This window comes from Vicia villosa, linkage group LG6, assembly GCF_029867415.1.
Source record: "Vicia villosa cultivar HV-30 ecotype Madison, WI linkage group LG6, Vvil1.0, whole genome shotgun sequence".
NCBI classification, from domain to species: domain Eukaryota; kingdom Viridiplantae; phylum Streptophyta; class Magnoliopsida; order Fabales; family Fabaceae; genus Vicia; species Vicia villosa.
The window spans coordinates 159,699,599-159,726,036 of record NC_081185.1 but is presented as its reverse complement, the minus strand read 5'-3'; the positions used below and the strand labels follow the sequence as shown (position 1 = coordinate 159,726,036).

Genomic DNA, 26,438 nt, shown 5'->3' with positions numbered 1-26,438 from the left:
TCCAAAATTAGGAATTCTAAGCAAAAGTCAACTGAACTTTGACCAGCCATAAATCTCACATGGTTCATCAGAAATTGTCCAACCAAAGCTTAATCTCAAGTAAATTCAAATCTCTACAACTTTAACATTGGTCCCAAAGCCAGGAAATGCATCATTTAAGAGATATGAGCCAAAACATTACAAGTCCTTTTGAAAGTCAACAAAAAGTTGTTTTTTGTCAAAGCAAATATCATCAATATAAAATCCCCAAATGCAAAAAAGGTTCCAAAGTGGCTTGTAGAGGACATCTTGAGCTTTCTAAAAAAACCAAGAACACCTTTATATGATCAAAATTGAGGAAGTTATGGACTGCACAAGTTAGACTATTTTTGAGAAAATGCAAAAGGGCAAAGTGAAGAATTTTAACTTTTTGAGTAATGGGCTTTAATATTTTGAACCATTCACGAAATTTTGAGTCAAAGGGAGGTCCATTGGTTATTAAAATTAATATTATGATATTTATTTCATTTATATTTGATTTTTATAATTTAAATTCAAATAAAAGTCAAATAAAATCATAAAATAATGATAGGAACAATGCTTCAAAGATTTCTCTTGATTTAATCAAGTCAAATGTAATCCAATGGTTCATATTAAAAGAAAAATGTGCATGAAATATAAGTGGACCTAAAATAGAAAGAATTGGTACAAAATCATATCATATTTTCTTCCAATCAAATGATTGATTCTTTCTCAAACTAAAAACTCTAGTATTCTCTCCTATATATATATATATATATATATATATATATATATATATATATATATATATATATATATATATATATATATATATATATATATATATATATATATATATATATATATATATATATATATATATATATATATATATATATATATATGGAGATGAGAGGAATAAATATCAACCATTGGATTCATCAAGAGAGAGAAATTAATAGTCACATTAATGTATTAACATTCTCTCTCTTGATAAATCCAATGGTTGATATTTATTCCTCTCATCTCTCATTATAAAATGCTCTCACTTGATATGCTCCCTATATATATATATATATATATATATATATATATATATATATATATATATATATATATATATATATATATATATATATATATATATCCAAGACATTCATCCTCAAAAGGGCGAAAAATTGGCCAAGAACATTAGGGTTTTAAAGTTGCAAAAAATTCAAGAAAGGAGGACAAGTTGCACTCTTCATTCAAGGTCAATTCACAAGAAAGAAGGCACTCCATTCAATCCCTAAAGGTCCCAGGACCATGTCCTATTCATCATTGAAGCCTGAGACGTCGTGAACCGCCCTCTTCAAACTTACGATTTACACTTGTTTTCTTGAAAACTCAAACTCTTAATTCATGCAATTTAAATGATTTCTAAGCATATATTCATGTTCATGTTGATGTTTAAAGTCGTTTAGAACCATTGTTTCAAAGCTTTGACGCATAAAACACAGATCACCATGGCTAGGGCATGAAGAGGGTGACGTTCGTATTCTCGCTTACAACCACTTTCAAGCCAAACAAATGCTACCATTGAGTTCGCAAGGATCTAATTACGTAATCTGGGCACCTTTCGTTGTTGTTTAACATCTCTATTTGAGTGTTGTTTTTTTTCTTCCAGAAAATAGCTACGGGAAATTCGCAGTAATTTTGCAGCTAAACCACGCTAAATTCGTAGCAAAAGGATGGGCGTTTGGAGGAAGAAGACGAACAGTGGTGTTCATCAAAGATCGCAAGCGTGGAAAGTTGTCATTAGCCATTCAGCGAGTTTGGTTTCTCTCTCTCTTTCTGATCGCTCGTGGAACCTTCTGAGTGGCCAGTCAGCGCATTTAATTCCTCTCTCTCGCTCTGATTGGTTCCCTGTGCACAATCTAGGGTCCACTTTGACTAATTTTTGAATTTATTCCGCTAACCCTTAATTTTGTTTTTGTTTTTTAGTGATGGTGTATTTAACAGATGACGATGACAATTCAGTTGGCCACGGGAACATGCTGGGGTTGGGTTCAAACCCTGGCTCCTTGCACTTATTTTTTGAATAAATGTTGATTTGTCTTGTTCACGGATTCTCCACTCCCAATGTACACAGGCCTACGGTGCACCATAGCCTATCAACCATTGGATTTCGTTGAAGACCAATCTAGAGGAGTCAAACGTGTTCCTCACCATAGGCCCTCACATGTTCTCCACACAGGATCCAACGCCCCATCAACCCTTGTTTTTGTTTTTTTTTTTGGTTTTCAGTTTAATTATTATTTTTTATCATAAAAAACCAAAACCTTGAATTTTTTCTCTTAGGTAAATGTTGTCCATTTTCATGAATTAGGATTAGGATTAGGTTTCTTTTAAAAAAACAACTTAGTTAATTTAGGGTTAAGGTTTTTTGGCCTAGATAACCAAATTGATTAATTTAAGTTAATTAGATTAATTAGGTTTTTTAGCAAAAAATTATTAATTTAATTAATTAAGTTTTTTAGCCAATGATTTAATTAATTAGGGTTTAACCAATAATTAATTAATTTAGAATTAGGTTTCTGCCTTTAACCATAACCCTGATTGTTTTTAATCTTCATCCATCTTTCAAATTCCCGATCTTTGTGGTAAAACATGTTTATTTAATTATTTGCTGTTTATTTAAATTTCTAGAAATCAATGTATAGGTCGCAAAAGGTTTTTTGTAATAGTTGTAGGTTTTAATTTTCACGCTCGTTTCTTCCACTATTATGTAACTGCCCTAAAGCCTTGTAATAGCGTAGGACTTTACCTTTCTACTTTTACTTTCCTCACCTATAACCCATTTCGTCCCTAAATGCTTCAAAATCAAAATTTTCCTATCTAAACACACTCAATGACGTATAATAACTTAACCCTATAACATTTTTCTAATCTAACAACCCTAATATGAATTTGAATCCTACATTTTAAGGTTGTGAGAACTTACAAATTGGAAGCTTTCAATGTAGCCTTTGAAGTAATCTTTGAAGGTTGTAGAGCAACTTTAGAGAAGCAAATATGTGTAGTAGTGGCAATAAATGGGGATATTTTTGAAAGTTCTGGTGTTTTATGGAAAAATGAAAAATGGGGCTAGGCTGTTTTGTTTAAACTGCAAACGCAGGTGTTTTCGAAGATGCATCTTCGAAATCACCTTTTCGGAAATGCATCTCCAAAAACACCTTATTTTTAGCTAAAAAAATGATTTCGAAGATGCATCTCTAAAATCACCCTTTTTGATGACTTCAGAGATGCACTTCCGAAATATAGGGGCGTTTTATGAATTTTACGCGGGTATCTAAGAAGGTTGGGGGTGGATAAAGAAATTGTCAAGATTTAACCTGTTACCCTCAAAATTAAATATGACAACCCCACATTTTTTTATTAATTCTAAAACTGTTCCTGGACAAAATTGGATTCAAATATGCGAACAAAAAATTTTAGTATTTCATTGAAAGTTTTCGATATAAGTTAAAATTTCTGTAATTTAATCATAATTTCTGGTATGAACTAATATGAATTTTTTAAATTTATGTTATCTTTGAAATAATATCAGTATTTTCAAAAAGTACCATGTGATACCACAAATTTCAACCAATGCAAAATTTTCGGTAGTGCAAATTTTCAATATTTACGATTTTGCCAACAGTTTTGTACGACTGTGATTGTGCCGACCGTTTTGTGTAGTCTAGAATGAATTCAAAGTTGTATAAATAGGAGTCATCTTTTATTGAGAAAAAATCTCAAAATGTTCCTTTCTCAATTTTTTACTAAGGAAGAAGTGTATTTCAACGGAGTGAAACCTCCGGTAGAGTTTCGGCTTCTGAAGGACACCACATGTCTCGTCGTCTTGAGATTCATGTTGAATGTTTTGTCGCTTGACACCAAGAATAAGAAGGTGGGTAAGATCGAGTTTCGTGCAGACTGGATTAATACTGATGGGAAAGTGAAATACGATCTTATTGAGTTGAAGACCGATGGAAATTTGAAGGTTATGTCGAGAACTTTTCACCGTAGGCTAACTAAGGGACAAATCGAGTTTGATGCGGCAATTTCAAAATTTGTTGACGACATAATCAAGATGTTGAAACATCTAGAATAATCTGGTAGTGTATAAGTTTTTCATATTTCGTTATTGTTAATATATGTTAGTTGTAATGTCTTAATTTCTGTTCATCTTCGAAACATGTAAACGAAAAAATATTATGTAATAAAAGGTACCGTGCTAGATAGTCTAAGTCACAAAATATACAAATAGTACAACTGTAAAATCAAATAGCTAAATAGGTCCCCCACTGGTTATGTATATTGTCCATGATAATCCAGTAAAAACCTCACCATCTGGATTTAACAAACCCATGAGGTAGTCCATCATAACAACGATAATCTCTAGGTGCTATTGGTCATCAACATTAGGTGGAGGCGACGAAATGTCATCGACAGGTTCCCCAGCATCTAAAGGCACAACATCATTTCTATGCTTAACGGGTGGGAGGATGTAAGGTGCAATATAGTAAGTTACCACTCCAGGTAACAATCCTCACACTACGCATCATGTTGAACCCTCACTGCGATATCTCTAATGGCACGGGCATAGCTGGTGATGTTATTCTGAAACCACTTGTCAACGCCTAAAGCTGGAACATCCATAACTTGTAATGGGATGCCCTAGACATACACATATGGTCGCAAATACCTCTCAAGTAAGTGTCTAGCCACTAAGGTCTCCCACCGCATATGACTAGAAAATAAAGAAGTCTCATCAAACCCACGATCGCAGTGCCATTCAAACTATCCACAATGACGTTTTCCACGAGCGAACAAAACATATTGAAATTGATTGTCACTTTATTCGTCAGCATCTTCTTCGTGGTGAACTTCATCTTATCTCCATTAGCACTCTTGACCAACCGACTGATTTATTCACAAAACCTCATTCTCCTAGTAGCTTCCGCACTTTAGAATCCAAACTCAAGTTGGCTACTGCTCCACCCACTTGAGTTTGAGGGGGGATGTTCCGATATGTTGTGATTCTTCATTATTGTAATATATGTTGTAATTATATTATAACTAATTAGCCTTTATGTGTATTTATTTTCTTCTTTTATTTGTCTTCAATCCTATAATATAAATAGGAGCACCCTTGCTTGTACTATATATACACATAAAATATACAAAAGTTCTTTATATTTTTCTGAGCTTCTACAGATTTAAAAGTCTAACTGGTTATCAACCCAGTCAAACTATTCGTAACTGAGATACTGGTTGGACTAGTAGGTCATTGATCAGATTGCATGACTAATAATTCAGTTTATACAAATTGAAAATAAAATAAATATTTTTAAAATAAAATTCTTGACATAAATATCACAATTATAAAATTTATAAAAAAAAATTCTATAAAATTATTTATGAAAATAAGCTGAAAAACAATCTTACATAAAATTCTAACTTCCAAACATAACTTGTTCCAAATATTTTTGGAAATCAAAATATAACACCATTACAAAAGATTTTAAAACATTTTTTAATTAAGTGTGAGGAGGAGAAACTTTATTTTTTGTTTCTTCTAACTTTTAGATTTTTTTTTATTTCTTACTCAAAACTACTCATAGATCTGATATAATTGAGCGACTCACATTAATTTTTATCAAATCAATTACAATTACGATTTTATAATTTTACCAGACTTCTCTAACCTCCAATTCAGGTTAGTCGGGTCAGTTGAGACCGAATTTTAAACACTAATATGAGATGCTTCTTTTATGGAAGATTCACATAAAAAATAATTTTCAAATTTTAGTATAGTGGTGGTCTTGCACTTGAAGAGAATGAGTCACGAAGGTTCTCCTCTACATGTGGAAATATCTATCAATAAACCAATTATTGCTGTCCACAAATATACAGTACCATTCATGTTTGGTATACAATACCAGTCGTAACTAACAATGATGAACAAGTTGTTGCGTTGAACAATCTAGAGACATACAAACAAGTTAAAAAAACAAGTCCAAGTTCAGCTCACCCGCCACTGGACCCCACCGTTAGCCTGAAACACATGACCTCGTCTCCCCCTCCCACTCACCACGCCGCCGCACGCTCTCAGGCCCTACCTTTATGTATACTTTTCCACCGTAATATATGGAAGCTTCATAAGAAAGAAACATCAAAAGCAAAATTTGAATTCAATAAAAAAGAGACTCTCCACTTTAGTAAAGATAAACAACATATAGACTAAAATTACTCACAATAATTATAATTATACTCCTCTCTCATCATAAGGGAATCTCGTGATCCGTTTAAATATTCATAAATTTTTAGATATTTCTTATTAATAACAACAAAATATACACATTAATTATAGTAGATCTTATAAATAACAAAGAAGGAAATAAATTATCATTATTATCATCGTACAAATAATTATATTTTAAATCACTATATTTAAAATCTGATTTGCTTAAACCAATTTAAAGATAGAGTAAATATTCTACAAACCTAATACACATGGCCCAATTATATATTTCATGGCCAAGTGGCAACAAAACAGAAATCACACGTTAATGATTTCGTTTATTAAGTCGACTAATTTTCTGGCTTAATTAATAATAACTTACCTAATTTTTTTTTTTTAATAAAAAATCTTACCTAAATTATCTCTCTAATAACGTGTGAAGCTTTACTTTCCAATCTTTTCTCAGCCTTATATAATAAGGCCTACTCCACTCTTCTTCTCATAACATAAAAACTCAGTTTTAAAATCTCTTCTTCTAAAGCACTAGCTTAAACTCTGGAAAGCGCTTATTTTCTCAAATCAATTACACATAGAAGAAAATAAACTTTCCATAGTTGTAACAATGGCTCGCTGTCTCGCTAATGTTAAGGTTGTCTCTACTATCATCCTCGACGGTTTTTCCAACACTCTTACAAGGTACCCTAACGTTTCTTATTCTTATGTATTTTTCTAACGTTTCTTATGTTATAATAAAATATTAATATATGATTTTTTGATTAATTGAACAGACGAGGTTACTCTGCCGCAACAGAAAGTGCAACGAGGGGAGTAGTTGGGTCAATTGGAAACAAGATGGGAGGCACAAAGTTAGGAGAAGAGAAAGTGGCTTCTACTTATAAGGTTTCATGGGTTCCTGATCCTGTCACTGGTTACTACAAACCTGAGAACATTAAGGATGTCGATGTCGCTGATTTACGCGCTAAGCTGCTTCAGAAAAATCTCAAGAACTAAATATCAAGATTTTAACCCAATCAACGGCGGATCTAATGAGCTTTAGGGATCGATTTTAGGTGGCGTATCATGGCCTCGAGTGATTCTCTTAATTGTGAAGATCCTTGATTTAATTCTTTTGTCTATTTATAATATATTTGTAGTTGATATTTTATTTATTTTCGGAAACAAGAACAATGAGTTTCTTTCGTAATCTTACTACTTTTATTTAATCTCATTTCCTCAAATTATAATCTCCAATGAACTTTGTCGTAATATTCTTTAATATTTCCGAAGTGTCAATGACTTAAATATTTGAATGCAAAAAACATTGATACCACATATTCTGAGGGGTCACATATATAAAAATATGCATAATTTTTTAATAATATATATAATTTTCTGTATTAATATTTAAATTATATATATAATATATTTTTTAGTCTAATAATATTAGAAAGTTGTAGTAGTATATTTTTGAATTTAAGCTGAAAAGTTTTGGATGAACTTTTAAAATAATGAAAAGTTTACACTATTGGAAAAAAATGAAAATTACAAAATGGGTAGAATGAGTTGAACTGTTGACGCATGTGACTTTATAATTTATATTTGCCACTAGCCGCTTAGCCATTTGTATTCATTGATCCACTTGTGTGCAATATTAATTTATGAATGAAATGAACTATTGGGGGCCATGGCCACCCCCATCACAACACGGCTCCCCAACTCCATTAAAAATTTAAATATAATAGAGTGTGATTCACCTTTCTTATAAATTTAATGTTTTATTTTATTTCAAGTTGACTTATAAACTTTCACTATCTCTTACTTAGAGCTGTCAATATGGGTTACCCCACCTTAAACAAGTCTGCTTTGGCGGGCTATGAGCTTTTCAGGACTGAGGCAAAAATACCCTAAATGATATGGGCTCGAGATTTATTATCCGAGCCCGGTCCAAGATGGACTTCAGACTACCCGACCTTAAAGGCGGGCTATGAGCTTTTCAGGACTGAGGCAAAAATACCCTAAATGATATGGGCTCGAGATTTATTATCCGAGCCCGGTCCAAGATGGACTTTAGACTACCCGACCTTAAATGAACTTTTTTATTTTAAAAAAATGAAATAAAAACTTCATAATATTTATTATAAATAAAATTAAAATTATGTTATTTTAAACATAATATATTTTTAAGTATTATATTATTTCTTATAAATACAATAATGTATTTCTAAATACAATATATATTTAAATTGTATAAAATAATACTTGAATATTTATTATAAGAGAAAAATTAATATAATACAATGAAAAAATATTGATTATCTTAATGTATAATATTTAAAAGAGAAAGATCAAATAAAATAGATAAAATTTAGTGAAGTGAGAAAAATCAATATATTATTTTGGAGTAAGATAATATAAATATAAATATTTTAAAAAAAAATTAAAATTATGCGGGCCTAATGGGCTACCCACGGTCCATATGGGCTAGCCCTAATAGGTAGCGGGCTTTTCAGGGCTGGACTAAAAAGGCCCTGAAAAATATGAGCTCTAATTTTAAGGCCCAAGCCCTATGATTTTCCGGGCCTAGCGGGTCGGTCCATATGGGCTAACCCATTTTGACAGCTCTACTCTCACTCACTAAAATGACTTAAATGCATCTGTTAGATTTTGGGTGAATCATTATCAGACTCAACTAATGCAACATCATCTACAACAATGTTTCTCGATAAATTATAGATGTTACATGCATCCTCATTCCACTCATCACAATAAAGACACTCATGCTAACCTTCATAATGTCCCTATATCTAGAAATATTTTTCTTGTAAAATACCTAGGAAAATTAAATTCTTCTTCAATAATGGAATATATCTAACATCCTCCAATGTTCGCATGCCACCATCGTCATTGACAATTTTAATTTGTTTCATTCCAGTTACCTGAATGTAGTGAGTCGTTTGTAATGCAGCGTCATGTGGTAAGAACAACCAGATTCAAGAATCCACGCATATATGCACTTCCTAAATGAAACACACAATATATCTTTTTCACACGCATACGTGAGACTTAAGTTGATTCCCTTAGGCGAGACTTCAAGTTAAGTCTACTAGACGAGACTTTAAGTTGAGTTTCTCAGACGAGACTTTAAGTTGAACGAGTGGTTTATGTTGGGGATATCCCATGGAAGTTTAGCGTTTATATTGCCCCTGGGGCGGCGAGGATCATGCTGGGAAGTCCAACATTCTTATTTCCCTTTAAGGGTGACAAGGATCTTCCACTAGAAGTCCAACATTTAGATTTTCATTTGAGGCGCAAAGAACCTTCCTATGAAGATTTCAATAGTTATATTGCGCTTTTAGAGCGGAAAGGATCTTTCAGTAGAAGTTTAACATTTATGTCAACCGAAGAACGGAATATCCTACTATAAATAACAATAACGTGTTTCAAAGATATTCATACATTATCAGGAAAACCTCCTTTCACCTTCAACTACACAAACAAAAATAATTAATTTATAGTAATATCTTAGGTTAATTGAGTTCCAAGTTTTACGGATGAGTCGTCCATTTAGCTCCTCAAGCTTGTAAGCTCCTTGAGGTGGTTTTTGATATATTTGAGATGGTCCTTTATAGTTGGGTTGTAGTTTTCCATGCTGGATGATGATAAGTGTCAGATTTACGTAAAATAAGTAAGCATTAATTGACTTGACATTTGAAAGGTGCTTATCATTATTAGGTCCAAAATTGTCATCTATTTGATACTAATGCCTAGACATAGCATTAGGTTCAAGAGGAGTGCTAACAACACTCTCTTTTCAACACTCTCTCAAACACTCACTTTTTTATTGGTTGAAACATGTGTGGGTCCCTCACTTTGGAAATGAATCCACATAAAGTGGTAGGACCCCCACATGTTTCAACCAATAAGAAAGTGAGTGTTAGAGAGAGTGTTGAAAAGAGAGTGTTGCTAGCATTTCTCTTAGGTTCAATATCCGCATGTATTGTAGTAGGATTGGTGTAGAGTCTTACTGCTTTATAAATGTTGGAACTTAATTCTATGCGTTGGTTAATATACTTAGATATCATTAGATAATGCATTGATCTCACGGTATTGAGACTGACATGAGATATGAATGAGAGAAACATGAGGTATTATTAATAGTTAGTAAATGAGCACATTACTGGCCTATGATTATGCATGGTAAATACATAATGACGAAATTAACCCACAATAAGCTTTCTTACTATTAACACTGGAATCTCCATTTTACATTATGTCATTTATTTTATATCATTTACTTTCATACGTGAAAACAACAACAAAACAACCTTCTCTACGTAACATCATAAAATTGTTAAACGATCTTTGAAACTACTAGTTTATGTGGATATGATAATTATAAAACTTACTTTTGTGCTCACAATAGGCGGGTACGACAACCTGTATTAGCACTAGGTCTCCTTATTTCCCTTTGAACCACCTTCGATTTGTATCTTCCGACTGCCCTTTTCTTGGCGGCGAATTCTCAGATATGGGCAACATCACTCGTCTCATCTATCAGAATGGTGATGTATCTTAGCCCTACCTCATTTTTTTTCATTGAACTGGGAACTTTGCTAAGTGGGCATGTCGATTTCAATCAAAAGCATGGTGTCTACTACAGAGCTTCTCACTTCAAGTGAGCTTTCTATCTCATCACCGTAAAACACCAACAAATAGGGCCTCTCGTCGCTGTGAGCAAGCCTTTACCCATCAGAAAAATACTAAGGCCTCTGGACACTCCTACCAGCATAGTGGTGCCGTGCATTATGTACTTTTTGACAACTACACATCTATATTTTGATAGGTGTTTGATATTTTGAAAAAATTTAAAAAACACTAATTTTATATGATAATGTATTATATTGTTTTTGAACTTTTTAAAAAAAATCAAACACATTTCAAAATACATGGACAGCTCTCAAAAGCCTTCCCCTCCATAACATCTCAAAAGTCAACTCTCAAACAGACCCTAAAAGTTGGGGTATTTATAGGCCTACCTCGTGGGCGAAATTGTTGGGTGAGGAAAATGTTCCCTCCCAACTACTTGACTGGAGCATGGAAATAGGAAGGTTGATTCTCCCCATTAATAAGAATGGGAAGAACATTTCTCCTCGTTAGTATGGAGAGACATTTTTTTCCCTGGGAGAGTGACAAACAACGACTCTTTCAAAGACACGTGTCCTGACACATAATAATTCGATTTTCCTTTAAAGGATGAGAAATTGGGCCATGTTACCTTCCCCATAGGCGACACGAATATTCGGCAACAAAGTTCCAAGTCTTTTCCATTTGATGAATAAGGTCAAATTACTTTCATAGTCGCGGCAAAAGAGTAATAGGTTGTATTTGTTTTTTATTTAAGTTCACGGTGGATTCACTAAAATGAAAAAGGGTTTCTACCCCAGTTGAAACAGAGATTTTACCTCTATTTGGTAGGGGAGTTAACAAAGGTTGTAATAGAAAGTTCACCACTTTTCCCCCAATTAGTTTTTCCACCAAGGTGAAATCCTCAGCTTTCCACTTTGGTTGATTTTTCCACCGAGGTAAAATCAACAACAACAACTACAAAACCATTATCTAGAATGGATTGCAAGAGCTGAGAAATTCTTATCTAGTGTATTAGAATTTTGGTGTAACTATTGAACAAAAGATATTGATGAGTGGTAAAGGAAGAAGCATTTTAACTAAAGGGGTGGAATAGAATCCCATAAGTTGCAAAAATATATTTTATTAAATTTGCCATTGACACGTGGCACACAAAAAATTTGTATAAGGACAAAAAAAACTATTTTAGCCTAACAAATAAGATGCGCTAAAATGTAATTGTTGGAATTTGAAGGAGGGTTGATCAAAACTTTTCTCCTCGATTGCCAAAACAACCGAGAGAATAGATAGTATTTTTAAAAAATTAAATTAAAATGTGGCATACCTATAATTTACACATCGATTGTTCATTAGCTAATGTAAAAATTTTGTCGTGAATTTTTTTTTCATAAAGTATATTATTTATTGTAGTGATCAACATACTCTTCACATTATTTTTCGTTTTTTTCTTTGTTTTGACTTCAATGGACCTATATCGATTTTGAGTCTTGTTTGCGGTTAGCACATTTACACATTTCACTAATTCTTTATATAAGATGAATCAAACTAATCCGACTATTGAAAGTTACTGTTAAATATTAGAAAACAATTCATATTTTAACATATCATTTTACTTCTACCTATAATATATTATTTTGCTTAAACTCTAAAATGCTTAAACTCTAAAAAACCGTAATAAATTATTTAAAACTTATTTAAATGTCAACTACAAAAATATATAACAATATTTAATTAAAATACACTGATAATATAAAGAAATTTACAGTAATTAAAAGGTAAAATTGGAAAAAGTGTATTGAAAATTAAAATGAGTCATTTTATTTTGGGACATTATTTTATTTTAATTAAATTATTCTAAATAAAATTATTCTAAATGAGTCACTCATTGTACAACGGAACGGATGAAGTAAAATTCATGTTTAGTAGTATAAATGTCGGATGTAACAATGATGAACAAGTTGCGTGGAACAATCTAAAGACGGACAAGTCAAAAAAACACATGACCTCAAACATATGACCTCGTCTCCCCCCTTCCACTCATCACGCAGCCGCATACTCTCAGGTCCTACCTTAGTATATTCCACCGTTGTATTTGGAAGCTTCCTTTCATGAAAATATCGTAAAACAGAAACACTAAAAGCAAAATATGGGCCTCTCGAAATTGAGTAAAAATAAAATTAGTTACGATAATTAATAATTATGCATCTCTCTCATCATACGGGAATCTCGTGATTCCGTTTTAAATTGGATATTTATAATTTTTAAACTTTTAGATATTTCTTATAACAAATTACTAATAACAACAAAATATACGCATTAATTATAGTAGATATTATTTTTATTGTACAAACAATTAGACATGGCAATAAAACCCAGACCCACGGGTACCCACCCGAACCCGCCCCGAAGTTGACGGGGAAAACCCGTTTTGATTGGGTTTGGGTTCGGGTTTGGGTTTTCCCCGATTAGAAAACATGGGGATGGGTCGGGTAATGGGGACATTAGTACCCACCCCGAACCCGCCCCGTTTATTTTAATATGTACATTATTATTTATATTTCATAATTTATATTATTAAATATGTGGCTAATGTTTTAATAATTTGATTTGTATTTATTATTTTAAATATTTGAAATATATGTATGAAATTTTTTGAGATTGTTTTATTTTGTTATTTATAATGTTATTTGATTTTTGAAAAAGTAAATATTTTTATTAAAATAATTGATTTTACGAAATACATGGTGGCGGGACGGGGATACCCGAACCCAACCCGAACCCGTTAAGGACGGGTTTGGGTTTTAATTTCCCATCCCCGTTTGGGTTTGGGGCGGGTAACGGGGATTGATTAGGGATTCGGGTTTGGGTTTGGGGGAGGTAAAAACCGTCCCCGATCCGCCCCGTTGCCATACCTACAAACAATTATATTTTCTCCAATCACGCGTTACAATTTACTTTTCAATCTTTTCTCAACCTTATATAATAACCCTCACTCACCTCTTCTCATAACAACACCTCAATTTTAAAATCTCTACTTCTAAAGCGATACTTAAACTCTTGAAAGCTTATTTTCTCAAATCAGTTACACAGAGAAAAGAAAACTTTCCATAATTCTAAACAATGGCTCGCTCTTTCGCTAACATTAAGGTTCTCTCTACTATCATCCTCGACGGTTTTTCCAACACTCTTACCAGGTACTCTAATGTTTCTTTTGTTATTATGTTTTCTTCTCTATATATAAGTTATTTATTGTTATGAGATGGTTAAATATGATTTTTTTTATTAATTGAACAGACGAGGTTACTCTGCGGCAACAGAAAGTGCAACGAAGGGATCAGTTGGGTCAATTGGAACCAAGATGGGAGGCACAAAGTTAGGAGAAGAGAAAGATGCTTCTGCTTATAAGGCTACATGGGTTCCAGATCCTGTCACTGGTTACTATAAACCTGAGAACGTTAAGGATATTGATGTCGCTGATTTGAGGGCAAAGTTGCTTCGTAAAAATTTCAAGAATTAATTTCAAATTTTTAACACATTCAACGGTGGATATAATGAGCTTGTAGGTGTCAATTGCGAAGATCTTCTTCGCTTCATTTAAAATTTTGTCTATTGATAATATATTAGGTGTCTATTGATAATATATTGATAATACATAATATATTAGGGTTTGATACTTTCTTTTGTAAACATGAAGAATACTTTCTTTTATATAATCTTTTATTACTTTTGCTTAATGCTTGTTTATTCCTTCTTTATTTAGATTTTTTTTTTTTACTTTTAGTTCTCATATTTTAAAATTTAGTATTTTGTGTTTCTATTTCATAACAAATTTTTTTAACATTGCAAAAAACTTTGAGATTAATAAAAATTTTAAATTAAATATTTTTAGTCGTAAGGATTCAAACCATGTCCTTGGAATTATCTTGGACAGAAACACTTATCATCTGCACTATTATTTTTATTTTAAATTTTTTTTAATGCAATTTAAATGTAATTAATTCAGTCCTCAACAAATGATATTTTCTGTTGTTGTACAAGTTGTGATGCCCAATTTCGTTGTTATTTTTGGTATAGGCCGCTATGGAATAGGCGATTTTAATTCATTATTAAAAAATGGTTAGTTTAATGTTTTTTTTTCTGATAAACAATGGTAAATAGCATTTAAAAAGAGTACAAAATGTATTCAGCACAATGGTTAGTTTAATGTTCTAATCGAGTATATAGCTGAGAAATATGTTCATTACTATATATGATTTAGTGTTAAATATTTTTTGTTTGATATATTTTAATTGGTATAAAATATTTTACATTATCAGTCAATAACAATCATTCATATATATATATATATATATATATATATATATATATATATATATATATATATATATATATATATATATATATATATATATATATATATATAAATTAACACTGTTATGATTTAATATAAAACTTCTTTATATTATTAGTGTATTTGGATGAAATTTTTTAAATTGCTTTTTGATGTGATTAGGTTTGAACATTATTGGTGTAAATCTAATACAAGTCCATTCATTTTTTTAGGTGAATTTTTATTTACCCAATTCAAAAAGTTGTGTAAGGTGTAAAATGCTTTGAAAATAACAAATATTTGTAGTATTTTAATAAATAATAAATAATTAAATGTGTTAAATGAGATAGAATCATGTGACTGGTTGGAGGTACACTACCCATTTTTTTGTGATGGGTAGAGAAGTTATCCCATTTTTTTTATTGGTTTAAACACTATATCAAAATTTAACCAAAATTTTTTTTTTGTTGACAATCTTACTCAAATGTGTTCATTGGTGAAATAATTCCACATGTACATATTTTATCAACGTATCTATCATAAAATAATATTATAACATAATACTAACGCACGTGTGTGATAATTTGTGCATATGGTAGGTGTTTATGTCCAAACAATCCCAAAGACTAGGGTCTGAATTCCCTTTTGATCAAAATTTCGCACAAGTTTATGTCCAAAACAATTAATTAAAACTATTAATTATTAATTTATTATAAAAAATATTATAAAGTATTTTTTTTACTTAAACTTGCAATAAAGTAGTCCTATAATTAGAAAGTTGTATATGACGTTTAGGGTTGTCGATGTTTAGAACTACCTCACGTTGTGGTGAAAAGCTTTGTATTTGTGGATTTTGGTGAATAATTGATCTTCTTTTGCCAACTCCAGAGCCGAGGTATTTATAGAGACCATTTGGGTTTTGATCGTTGAACCCAATGATGATAATTGTTCTTGATTCAAATTAGAATTATGCTTTAATTGTGGTGTTGGCCTCCTAATATGGTGTTACAAATCTCCGGTGCGCTGCAACCCAGAGGTGAACCTACAAGGTTAGCACTCCAACATCCAAGAAAGTTAATGAGTTCAAAAAGAAGTAAAGTAAAGTATGAAAAGTGTGTACCTTTAGTCTTGCATATGTGAATACTTTTCCTCTCCCTACAATGGCCAACTCGGGAAATGTTCTTGCAAATGCGTTGAACAACTCTGATGGTGAAGATTATTCGTTGTCGTCTGAGATTGATCACCTATACCTTTTAAAACTTTTTATGGAAACCCTTTAGAAGTTGACCGTCCTGTTCGTGACTCAAATGTACTCAATGATAGCCCCAGATCTGGTTTGGATTCTGCAGAGGACGATAGTGATCCCGACGCAAGGGAGGTCCCTGCTTGCATTTTCTTTCTTGCTTTAGCTTATGCAAATTTAGGTGTTGCTTGGGTTGCTCAGGAATAGTGATGACTTGGATGCTTTATTTGATCACTTAGGGTGACGGTTAGAGAGGTTTCTATCGATACAGAGGCCAGGGTTCTGTTACCAAAAGATTTCGACCTTCCATTTATGGTTTTTGACTTTACAAAAATAAGGAAAAAGTAAGTTTTGGTCGAAGAAATTCGACATTATAATATGCTCTCGACTGAAGAAGCCTTTTGGAAACGCTTAGCAAAATAAAAAGGGGTTGTGAGTTTGTGAAGGAGTCAAAGTCAAAGGCCCAAGGCTTAAGAAGGAAGACGGTTGTTGGCAGTTTTGTCGTCTAGAATACGTGGAGTTTCCTCAAGAAAAGGAATTGCATGGTTGGGACACGTGGCGACATATTAATAGTCGACCGTTAGGGCAGTTTATTTTAGGATTTCTATTTAAGCAAATAAATGTCTGTAGTTTAGGGGTCCGCATTTCTACATCACAAAAGACAATACCCAATCTCTGCACACACGATGAAAAACGAGTGTAATTTTCTGGGAATGTATGTATGCGTACCAGATTAATTATTATGCAATCATTTTAATATTCCAGTCTGTCTTTTACATACATTTACTGCTTTCTTTTAGCGCCTTTATTTTAGTCAAGCTTTAAATTCTGTGTTACTCATTTTATTTACTTTCGAGTTATATGCATTTAATGCAAGTCAAAGTCATACAAAACAAGAACATAGCAATAAGTCCTGGGATTTACTAGTTGATTCCGTAAAGTAACCTTTAAAAAGAAAATAGCATTTGTTTGCCAAATTTCTGGGTAAACAGGTTCGTAATAAACTTTGAAACCTTTCTGCCAATCCTGAAAATAACTTTTTTACCATGACCATCAAACAATTGTAATGCACCGAGAGAAGCGGGTGGAGGAGTCAGATGCTTCTCAACATCAAAGGGTAGATTCGAAACTCCAGGGAATAACTTCTAGCTTCCACGATACTGCTAGCCTCAAAATTGCCTTTGTGGACGTGGGTCTATCATGAGAGTGATTTGTCTCTCGTGTTGTTGACGCCAAAAGGATCTATAATTTTTTCATGGAGGAAGGTGTTTCATGCATATTTACGAGTGTTTGTTTCAGAGATTGAAAATGAGACCCCCTGTCACAAAGTTCGATAAAGGGGTGCTCGAGTATTTACATATTTCTCCTTCTTAGTTGCACCATATTGCTCGAGCTTTCGTCAAAATAGTCTAGTATTGGTATGAATATAAGGATCAAGAGGGATCCACTTCAGTAAACCTCATTTTCCATAATTTTACGGTTTCCTGTACATCGACAAAAGGGGGACGCATACGGGGGCTGACTTCTTTATGTCAGTCCAATAAAAATTTTAATGTACATTGACTGCTGGAAATACTTCAAGGATTGTTACTACCTGGAGACTCCTATTACCCCGATTTCCCATCCGATTTATACTCAGTTTCGGTTCAGAGTTTTGTCTCCTCAACCATTGCTGGCCCGATACAAGCTTATACACGAAAAGAGTTTGAAAGTGTTGGTCCTGTTGAACAAGTGACTCTATGTAGAAAAGGGGCGGGGATGAATTGTGTTGGTTTGAAAAACATTAGTTTGAAGCAAAATTATCTTCTAAAATAAAGCTTAAAAACTTATTAGTGAAAACTTTTGAATATGTAGCGGAAATAAAATAGAAAATAAAATATTTAAGGGTAGAGATATAACTAGAGATTTATAGAAGTTCGGTATAAAAGAAGGGTCATACTTCTCTCCAAAATAATTGATCTTAGGAGTAACTTATAATGCTTGAGAGATTTTAAAAGGTTAAGCCCTTTAACCCCCTTATACAAAGAAAATGAAATTTCAGGTTTACTTCCAACCAAACATCAAACTGAGGAATGAAACGAATAGTCTTCACGTCAAACAAGAAACAAATATTTAAGCGGTTGGTCTTTGAGCCAAACTGAGATTTTGCACAGGCTATTCTCGAACCAAGGTGGAGTTTTGAACCGCAATTTTATACAGATTGACCAGGAACCTACTGAGTTTTTATATAGGCTTAACTCAAACAACATGAGGTTTTATACTAGGCTTATCTCGAACCAATTGAGATTTTGTATATGGATGAGCTCAATAACCGATATGAAGATTTTTCACTAGTTATTCTTCACGAACCTGAAAGAATAACTTTTCTTCATGTGAAAGAGCTCGCGAACAAAACAAAGACTTATATTGATACCTCAAAAAGCTTTTATACTGATTTAGCTCCAAACAAAACAAAACACTTCATAAGAAGGATATTTTTCTAAAGATAAAAAAGAACTCTAGGCAAATTTACAATAATGCCCTAGCTAAGAACAATTTCCTCATTAAACTTTTTAATGCTTTCAAATCACAATGGATAAGAAAATGAGAGGAAAGAAATTATTTTAGAGTGATTAAGAGAAAGAATAAAAGTGTGATATTCACATTTTTATGTGATGGACTGGAATGAAAGGGAGGTCCTCTATTTATAGTCCAAGAGATGGTTCATTTTAGAAAACAATCCACGGGCAAAATAAATTACCTAATCGATTAGGTACTTGGAATAATCAATTATTGCTGCCAAAATTGGAAGATCTTGATAGATAGTCGTTACCATTCATTATGACATTTGTATAATCAATTATAGACTTGATTTTCTCTAATCTAATCTATTAGGTATTTCTTCTAATCGATTAATCACTCCAAAACGTATCCTAATCATTTTTGGTGATTTTATTAAGAAAATAGAGGTTTCACAAATATTTGTGTGTGTGTGTGTGTGTTTAGTCATAATACTTCTAGAAAGACTCTTGTGTATTTACAATATACTAATCACTCGAACGAACACGATCAAACATGCTTTCACACTTCTTCTTTTTCATACTCAAAACCTTCATGTTATTTTGTCGGATATACTAATCAAATTAGTACTTGAATTGAATCTTCTTGAGGATTGAGATATCTTTAAGTTAGTCATCATTAAAATAGATCAAAGATATCACTGGAAAACATAAATTCTAATTCTTTAGTTTGATTAGGAGGAATAACTTGATCAACTATAGTACTTGCTTGCCTTAATACATTGTTGTTGTCATTTCAAGAGTTTTTATTACTTCAAGTGTTTTCATCATCAAAACTATGACATTATCAGGGACAAACATATCTTTGATTATCTGTGAGTTTTTATCACTTCCTGATTATGTATGCATGCACATAGTTCCATAGGTCCTGAGATCATTTTGACTATGATTCCAACACTTACTACATCCTATACAAAACCCATCATGGCCTATGAACACTCAATGAAGGTTGATTTATTAGCTTGCCTAGATCAATACAATTTGGAAGAGGAATATGATGTGTCTCCTCAAACTCAAGGGGAATTGTTTATTAGTACACTGGGGCGGTAATGGATGAAGCTTCCTCTCGAGATATGATGTTCTTTCAAACATCATACTAACGTGTTTTATTTTTGTTTTTAGATTACATATAGGCCATCTTGACGGGCCTCCTAAAAAAAGGACCAAGGTATTATGGAAGCGAAACCTTCTCCTCTTGGTTAAAATGGTCCCACAATCTTCCAAAGTTGGACACTCGCAGCCGGTAGTCACTCACTCTTCCTAAAAATTGAGGAAAAGAAAATAATGACCAACCGACTACCTTGGGCGGGAATTAAAAAAAGAATCAGGGCAATGGGACGATTCAGAAGGAAGGGGACAATTCAGGAGGAGGTACGAAGAAGAAACTCAAATCTTTAAATTGACTTCTGCTATTGTTGTTCTACGTGGTTGTAGGGCCTAGTCTTCATGTAAAATGCCCTTCGTCTTCAGGTCAATTTCTTCAGTCTCTCGACTAAATATAGGTTGATGGAGAACTTCCTTTAATGACAGGTTGATCTTGAAGATAATGGCTTGTGCTAAGAAATAACGTCGTAGATTTCTGGATGTCTTCACTAACGCTAGCGTCTCAATTTCCATCTTATGATATTGTGTCTCTAGTTTGTCCATAGCTTTTGAGATGAAATAAATCGGGCCTTGCATCTCTTACTAGAATAACATTGATTATCAACTTGAATAAATCCAAATAATGGTACAAAAGGTTCTCCCTTCGTAGACCGATATAACACATGTGGAGTGGACAAGGCCATCTTATGGGACGTGAGCGCTTGTTGCACTCTCGGGTCCATTCGATGTGTGCTTATTTCTTCAACAACTTTTAAAATGGGATGGCATGTTGTGTTGACTTCAAAATGTATCTATTCAAAGCTGTTAGCATCCCATTCAACTTTGAATATATTCATTTTGAAGGAGCATTTTCTAGATAGAGCCTCTTATTATACTGCCAAACTATTCAGAAAACTCGGGCAAGGTGTTGGCTGTGTAACCCTTCTTTGTTGAACTTTATGATCATGTCATCCATATACAACTTCAACGTTTTGCCTACTTATTTCTTGAAAACCTTATTCATCATCCTTTCATATGGTGGTCCTACATTTTCAAATCAAAGGGCATTACGTTGTACCACTAGTTAGCTTGCCCGATCATGAAACTGCTCTTCCCTCCATCCATCTCATACATTTGTATCTGATTGTATCCATAAAAGACATGAGCTTATATTTGGCTAAGTTGTCAACTAACTTACATATACTTGAGAGCATATATGAGTCCTTAGGGAATGCTTTGTTCATATCATTATAATCGGCACACATTCTTCATTTTCCTAAGGCTATCTTAACCAACACTACATTCGATAACCATTCAGTGTATTTTAACTTAGAGATGAAACTAGCATCCAACAGACTTTAGAATATCTTTGCTTCCACCTCTGCCTTCTTAGGAGACTATCACCATTTCCTTTGCGACATGTACCAGGAACTAGGATCAATGTTCAAAAGGTGACAAGCCACACTAGGATTTATTCCTGACATCTCGTGGGGATTTATTCCTAGCTCATGTCCTTATAGACCTCATCGAATTATCATCTAATTGGACAGTCGAGAAGTCTCCATCAAAAACCAATTTTAGGACCTTCACTGTGATCCTTGTTGAGAGTCATAATTCTTCTCCCAACAGGGTTTCTTATTTGCAAGCATTGAGGTTAGGTATGCTCGTTGCTCTACTAACTTCCTCGGTTATTCCGTCAAGGTTGACAACATCCGTTAAAGGATTCTTCAAAATCGCTTCATGAATCCGGAAAGCTCCACAAAGGTCGACTTCGATTATAATAGGTCGGCCAAAATCATAGTGGTACTCTAACTTTAGGTGTACGGGAGAGGTCACAACGTTTTGGATACTAGGTATGGCTAACCAAGGATGCCATTATAGAGACTTTTACATGGAACCACGAAGAAACAAACATCCATGATCCTTTTAGTATTCCCTTCTCCCACGAAGTTTGGCAAGTACACTTATTTACATGGAGGAGTGGAAGAATCATTGAACACTAGGAGGCTCCGGCCTTTGCACGACATCAAATCTTGTTCTTTCGAGCTAAATTCACTGAAAACTCTGAAGTAGAATAAATTGTAGAAACTTCCACCATCTACAAGGATTCTTGAGACCAGATGTTTAACAATGGTAGTAGTGATGATAAGAGGAAGAGTAGCATTCAAAATTTTGTCTACCTTATCATGATCTTGAAACCCTAGGATTGGTTTATCATCTCTCTACTCCTTGCCTAAGGAGGTTGATTTACCATATCCTAATAAATTAGGCTCTGTATTTTTGAACGGATATTCGTTGATCGTGTATATTGCGAAAATTGACGAAGAACTTGATTTGAATATTTTCGAAAGATCTTTTGAAAAGGAATTTAAGATTGCTTTCATCTTAACGTATAAGTTGAAGATGTTGTTGAGATTTGAATTGGAGGAAATATAATTAAACCATATAGGAGACCTAATTGAATAAGAGATTTTATTGTAAAAATTCGTAGAAATTAGTATTCGATTCTCATAGACGGTTTCATTGTTCCGTCACGAAACAATAATTGTTAGTGCAGACCCTTAATATGGTGTCACATGTTACTTCGGTGCGATTGCGCAAGATGAACATGTAAGATTACCATTCCATCGCTCAAGTTAATCTTTAAAAATGAGAATAAAGTTAATTATAATTGAAAATCGTACTTTTTTTTTTTGTTCAAATAATGGTATTTATGTAGTTGACAATATTGGATATTTCTTGTATTTAGGCCTAGTTTAATAAATTATTTAAAACAATTTAATATTTTATAGATCATTTATGTTCAACATATAATAAATTATTTAAAATCATTTAAATATCAACTACTAGAATATTTAACAGCAAATATTTAAATTATTTGAAATTTCATATGCTTAAATATTAAATAACTCAACAATTCAATTAATTCATTAAAAGATAAATTAAATGTGTACATATGATAAGTTTGACTCATATAATTACTCTTTTTTTTTAACTAATAATAGAAAGGAAAAAAAAAACTTTAAACATTCAGAAGGACTCTATGACATGAAAAAATATTTTCGAAACTTAGCAGAGTAGTGGTCATCCACTTGAAGAGAACGAGTCGCGAAGGTTCTCCTCTAAATCTAATAGTGGAAATATCTATCTTTCAATGAACCAATTATTGCTGTCCACAAATATACAGTACAAGACTAGTTGTAACTAACAATTATGAACAAGTAGTTGCGTGGAACAATCTAGAGACAGACAAGTCAAATAAACGAAGTCCAAGTTCAGCACACCCGCCATTGGACCCCACCGATCGATGGCCTCAAACACTTGACCTCGTCTCCCCCTCCCACTCACCCGCAAAATCTGAATTCAATAAATAGAATCTCTCTGATTTTTTTTTAAAATAACTAATCAATGCAATTAATATAACCAGGATTGTAAAAACAAAATATACACATTAATTATAGTAGATCCTATAAATAACAATGAAGAAAATAAATTTATATTTTTATTATTGGGTACAAATTAGTATATTTCAAATCATTTATTTAAAGTTAGATTTGCTTCAATTGAATTAGAGACAGAGTAAATATATTCCATAAACCGAACACACATGGTCCTACGATATATTCATGGCCAAGTGGCAACAAAACAGAGATCACACGTTAATGATTCCGTATATTAACGCGATTGATATCTAGCTTAATCAATCAGTTACCTAAATTATCTCACTAATCACGCGTAAAGCTTTACTTTCCAATTTTTTCTCAGCCTTATATAATAAGGCCTACTCCACTCTTCTTCTCATAACATAAAAACTCAGTTTTAAAATCTCTTCTTCTAAAGCACTAGCTTAAACTCTGGAAAGCGCTTATTTTCTCAAATCAATTACACACAGAAGAAAATAAACTTTCCATACTTGTAACAATGGCTCGCTCTTTCGCTAACGTTAAGGTTGTCTCTACTATCCTCCTCGACGGTTTTTCCAACACTCTTACAAGGTACCTAACGTTTCTTTATGTTATGTTTTTTTCTATAACCTTTCTTATGTTATGATAAAATATTAATATATGGTTTTTTGATTAATTGAACAGACGAGGTTACTCTGCCGCAACAGAAAGTGCAACGAGGGGAGTGGTTGGGGCAATTGGCAACAAGATGGGAGGCACAAAGTTAGGAGAAGAGAAAGGAGCTTCTACTTATAAGGTTTCATGGGTTCCAGATCCTGTCACTGGTTACTACAAACCTGAGAACATTAAGGATGTCGATGTTGCTGATTTAAGAGCTAAGCTGCTTCGCAAAGAACTCAACAAATAATTTTTCAAGTTTTTTATTCATTCAGAGTTGGATCTAATGAGCTTTACGGATAGATTTTAGATGGCTTATTATAGCCTTAATTAAGTGATTCTGTTAATTGCGAAGATCTTGCTCTGTTAATTTTTTTGTGTCAATTTATAGTAATATATTTGCAGTTAATATATTTTTCATTTATAATGATAATCAGATTATACAGAAACAAGAAGAATGATCCTTTCTTTTATTTAATCTTATTGAATGCCGATTATTTATCTTTTAAAATTGTTACGACATACACAAATTCAGGAGAAATAAGTTTCCATATTTTTTTTTACGTGACATTAAGAATATCAAAGAGAGTCCAAAAACTAGTCGGATAACTTGACTTAAACCAATTCAATTGTAGGGTAACTTTATTGATTCTAACTTTTAAATTATTAAACTAAAAAAAGAAATTAAATGGTTCAATTTTAAAATTAAATTTTATTATTTATAAATTTAAAATTGATTTTAAAGTTAAACAGTCTAATATTAATGAGATAGCCTTATATAAAGTTAAAGAGTCTAATATTAATGAAATAGCCTTAATTAGGTTTAAGTATTACTTTAATTTTTCAAAAACTATGTATTTATTTTTGGTTAATTTATTATTTTAATTTTTCAAAAACTATTTATTTATATTTGGTTAATTTGATCCGTTAAATGTTGCTCAAAAATATTAATTTGTAATTATGTGACAATTTAGTTGATAAAATTGGATAGAGAAGGCCAATAAACTTTTTTTTTTTGACAGAAAATAAATGATATCCATTCATTCAAATCGATAGAGTACATCGTTGCAATACAAATTCAAAATCGCCAAAAGCAAAAAGGATGAATCTGCGAACAAATCCACAGCATCCATGTTAATAGCATAAAACGGCAAATTGCATATGCCTACAAATAGTAATGTATTGACTGTATTGAGATGTCCGAAATATTCATGCTTCCGGATCTGTAGCGTTGACGGCACCAAAGTCATTGATTGAATCTGCACTAGATCGAAACTAATCTTTCAACCTGAAATAAATGAACACCGCACAAAAACGGAAAAACAAAATACCCGCACAAAGACGAGAAATCAAAATACACCACAAAAATATGGGAAATCAAAACAAACGGTGACCCACGAAATCACAAAAAATACAAAAAGAAAAGGTGTGAAAATCACTTATTTAAGAAATAGATAAACAAAAACGATTTGGAGGGGTGATTTTGGATCAAAATTGATCCTAAATCACCCCCTCTTTGAGAGAGGAAAGAAAAGAGGAAAAGTGACCAGAAGGCCAATAAACTTGAACTTATGTGTTTTGTCATTTCTATAAAATATCTATAAAATTCTCAAAATATGTTTACTTCTTCCTCATCTAATTTAAGGATCCTTCAAGTCAACCCATCAAGCAAAATTTAATAGCACAACCATATAACAGAAAATAATATCTTTTAACATTCAGACTAAATCATCCTTCCTTTATGTTGCCTGATAGATAACAATGGTTCTTCATTAAAGGTCTAATATATTTTGTTGTTTGATCAAGCGGTAAGAATATTTCAACGAAGGTTCAATATTTTGTTTTCTAAAAAGGTGACAGAGATCTTTTGATGAAGATCTAACATTTTATTATTGGCTAATAATGTGCAAAGATCTTTCAATGAGGATCCATCTTTTCGTTGTCGGATAAGGTGACAAAGATCATTAAGTAAAGATTTAACATTTTGTTTTCGAATAAGACGACAAGGATCCTTCCATGAAAGTCCAATATTTCGTTGTCTGATAAGCGGAAAGGATCCCTAGATGAAGGTCCAATGATTACTTGGAATATCTCATAGAAGCATGACCCTAGTAAATTAGTTTTAAAATAAACATGGAGACTCGTCAAAAACCCCACACTATTCTTGTTATTCATTTAAAAATAATTCATACAATGGAGGGATAAACATCCTTGCCTTATACAATTTTTAAAAAAAGTAATAATAATTAAT

The 26,438-nt window shown here is 32.6% G+C and overlaps 3 protein-coding genes across 3 annotated transcripts; all 3 read left to right on the top strand.

Annotated features, from left to right (window-relative positions):
- The first annotated feature begins 6,760 nt into the window (after window positions 1–6,760).
- On the top strand, window positions 6,761–7,472 carry LOC131612980 (indole-3-acetic acid-induced protein ARG2-like). Its single transcript, XM_058884711.1, has 2 exons — window positions 6,761–6,964; window positions 7,057–7,472. The coding sequence occupies exons 1-2, from the start codon at window positions 6,891–6,893 to the stop codon at window positions 7,277–7,279; spliced, it is 297 nt and encodes a 98-aa protein (XP_058740694.1). The 5' UTR covers window positions 6,761–6,890; the 3' UTR covers window positions 7,280–7,472.
- Window positions 7,473–13,935: 6,463 nt separating this feature from the next.
- On the top strand, window positions 13,936–14,605 carry LOC131612981 (indole-3-acetic acid-induced protein ARG2-like). The gene is made up of 2 exons (XM_058884712.1): window positions 13,936–14,106; window positions 14,207–14,605. Exons 1-2 carry the CDS (start codon window positions 14,033–14,035, stop codon window positions 14,427–14,429), a joined length of 297 nt encoding a protein of 98 aa, XP_058740695.1. The 5' UTR covers window positions 13,936–14,032; the 3' UTR covers window positions 14,430–14,605.
- A 9,303-nt stretch (window positions 14,606–23,908) lies between these two features.
- Window positions 23,909–24,596, top strand: LOC131612979 (indole-3-acetic acid-induced protein ARG2-like). The gene is made up of 2 exons (XM_058884710.1): window positions 23,909–24,121; window positions 24,215–24,596. Exons 1-2 carry the CDS (start codon window positions 24,048–24,050, stop codon window positions 24,435–24,437), a joined length of 297 nt encoding a protein of 98 aa, XP_058740693.1. The 5' UTR covers window positions 23,909–24,047; the 3' UTR covers window positions 24,438–24,596.
- Window positions 24,597–26,438: the final 1,842 nt, after the last annotated feature.